The following is a 2,604-nucleotide window of genomic DNA, read 5'->3' on the forward strand; positions in this document are numbered from 1 at the left end:
TGTTTGTGAGTAGCCATTGATAATGGCTTTGAAGTAGAGAAAGAAAAAGAGGAGGAGGAAGAAGAAGAGATAGACAGGAACTTTTTAGTCCTTGCAACCATTTAGAATTGACACGTAGCACTGACAATTGACACGTCGAACTTAACCTAATATATCAGACGGGCAATCGGTTGCCATTCGATTGTAGAGGTCGATTTGTCCATTTTCATTGATGAATGGGGGTCTGAATGAGATTTAAGGATGATCGTCAAAGTACGACATGTTCCATAAACAAATGGTTAGGGACTGAAAAGGGTATTCACTCTTATAATTAATAGTAAATTATTCTTTTAGACGAGCATTCACGCAATCAAAATAAAAAAATTATTTTTACTAACGTAATATTATGTAATAATCGTCTAATCACATACATTCTTTTAGATGAGTATTCATGCAATCAAAATAAAAAAGAGTTATTTTTACTAACATAACATTACGTAATTAAATATACGTGTAAAATTATTTTACATTTAATGCATTAAAATTAAATTCTATTTTTATTACTATAACAAACAAATTCAAGTTCAAAGAAAAAAAAAGGAAAAGACTTGGTGTGGTTTTTGTTTCTCAAACCAATCTAGCAACTAAGATACCTATAATAAAAGTTTAATTACTCTATTGAATATTGATTCCTGTAGTTTAATCAAATTTTTAATTAGGTCCTTATACTTGTTTTCTTTTCAATTTAGTCCTTATATTGCTTTTAATTTTGTAATTACATTCTTTTTATGTTAAAAATGTTAAAATTAATATAATATTTTTACTAAAATACATGCAGTCGAATATTTAATTAAGTTTTTAATTATAAATACCTTCAATTTGTGAAAAAATATTCAGTTAACTCTAATATTTTTTACATTAAAAAAAACTTAATTACAAAATTAAAATAATATAAGAATCTAATTAAAAAAAATATAAAGAACTAATTAAAAATTTTATAAAATTATAAGACCAACAGTTTCATCAAATCTATAATAAAAAACTACAAATCAATGAATAATTTTGAGTAAGCATCATTGAATAATATCACCTCATAAGGTAGAGTAGGGATGCTCTGTTCATTCCTAAAGAAGTTGGAAGGATCAACCTTGTTCTTAATTTGAACCAACCTATTGAAGTTATCCACGAAATACTCATAACCATAAACCCTACCTTCAACATAGCTGTTCTCACCATTATGGTTAATTCCCAAATCAAGATCCTTGTAATTGAAGAAAGCCTCTCTAGGGTTCTTGGACACAAAAGGAGTCATGTACTTGTGAAGTTTCCTGGTCAAGTCTATGTAGTAATCAGCAACATCTTTCCCTTCCTTGTTCCAATTTGCTTGGTACTGAAGCTTCCATAGATTCCCTTTCCTATGAGGGAAAGCAGTTTCAAATGATGGAATCTCATCCATTCTTCCACCATAAGGATGGCCATAAAGGATTGTGTCCTCAAACTCAATCATCAACTTCCATAGCCCTTCCAAGCCCTCTTTGGGAATTGGTACCTTTATGTAATCAGATTTTCTTTTCAATGAGTGAAGTGATTGTGGCATTCTATCAAGCAAGATCTCAACAGGTGTTGAAATCTTGATATCAGTCCAGAACAGAACTGATTCAATCCATGTTGTTTCAATGCAATCTTGTTGCCTTAAACCCATTTGAGGAAATGCCTCACTCATGAGAGAAACAAGGCTTTTTGAGTCACCAAGGAACAATGAAGTAAAACTAGCCCTCACAGTTTTTCTTCCCTTTTGTGTTCCATTTACCACATCAAGAACAACCCTGATGAAAAGATTGGAATCAGTATACGGTGCAAAATGTTGCCAATCGTAAACTATATCAGTTGCATTTTGCTCCAATGTTCTCTCAACTTGGAAAACAGTGACTTTCTCAGGAACTCTAACTAGCTTTAGTTTGAAAGCAAGAATCACACAAAAGCTAGCACCACCACCACCTCTAATAGCCCAAAAGAGATCTTCACCCATGGATTCTCTATCAAGAACTCTACCTTGAGCATCGACTATTTGTGCATCAATAACATGGTCAATTGAAAGACCATATTTTCTCATTAGGCTTCCATAGCCACCACCACTTATGTGTCCTCCAGCACCAACAGTGGGACATGTACCTGCAGGGAAAGCATGAATTTTGCTCTTCTGAGCAATACTATGGTAGATCTCACCAAGTGTTGCACCAGCTTGGACCCAAGCTGTTTCAGTTTCTATGTCAATCTCAATGGCTCTGAGGTTGAACATGTCTAGGAGGAAGAATGGCTCCTCTGCCACATAAGACACCCCTTCATAATCATGGCCGCCACTGCGGATTTTCATCAGCTTGTTGTGCTTTTGTGCACAAACAATGGTTGATTGCACATGAGATACATGTGATGCGGTGATTATAAGGAATGGTTTTCTTGTTGTGGTGGTGTTGAAACGAAGGTTTCTAATGTACGATTGCAACACTGAAGAGAATAAAGCATTGTTTGGTGTGAAGATTGATGAAGTTATGGGGTGAGAAAGGTCAGAAGAATGGTTTACAAGGCAATGAAGGAAAGTGTTGTGAGCTGAATTTGCTGCTGATA

General features: G+C 34.1%; 1 protein-coding gene across 1 annotated transcript in view; it reads right to left on the reverse strand.

Moving 5' to 3' along the window:
• Nucleotides 1-942: 942 nt before the first annotated feature.
• The window catches only part of LOC107483208 (berberine bridge enzyme-like 8), a 3,100-nt gene continuing 1,438 nt past the window's right edge, over nt 943-2,604 (reverse strand). The window contains exon 2 of the mRNA XM_016103828.3: nt 943-2,598. Within this exon, the coding sequence (XP_015959314.1) occupies nt 1,022-2,598 (1,577 nt within the window). The 3' untranslated portion in view covers nt 943-1,021. The remainder of the gene's footprint in view (nt 2,599-2,604) is intronic.

Source organism: Arachis duranensis, chromosome 4 (assembly GCF_000817695.3).
Source record: "Arachis duranensis cultivar V14167 chromosome 4, aradu.V14167.gnm2.J7QH, whole genome shotgun sequence".
NCBI classification, from domain to species: Eukaryota; Viridiplantae; Streptophyta; class Magnoliopsida; order Fabales; family Fabaceae; genus Arachis; species Arachis duranensis.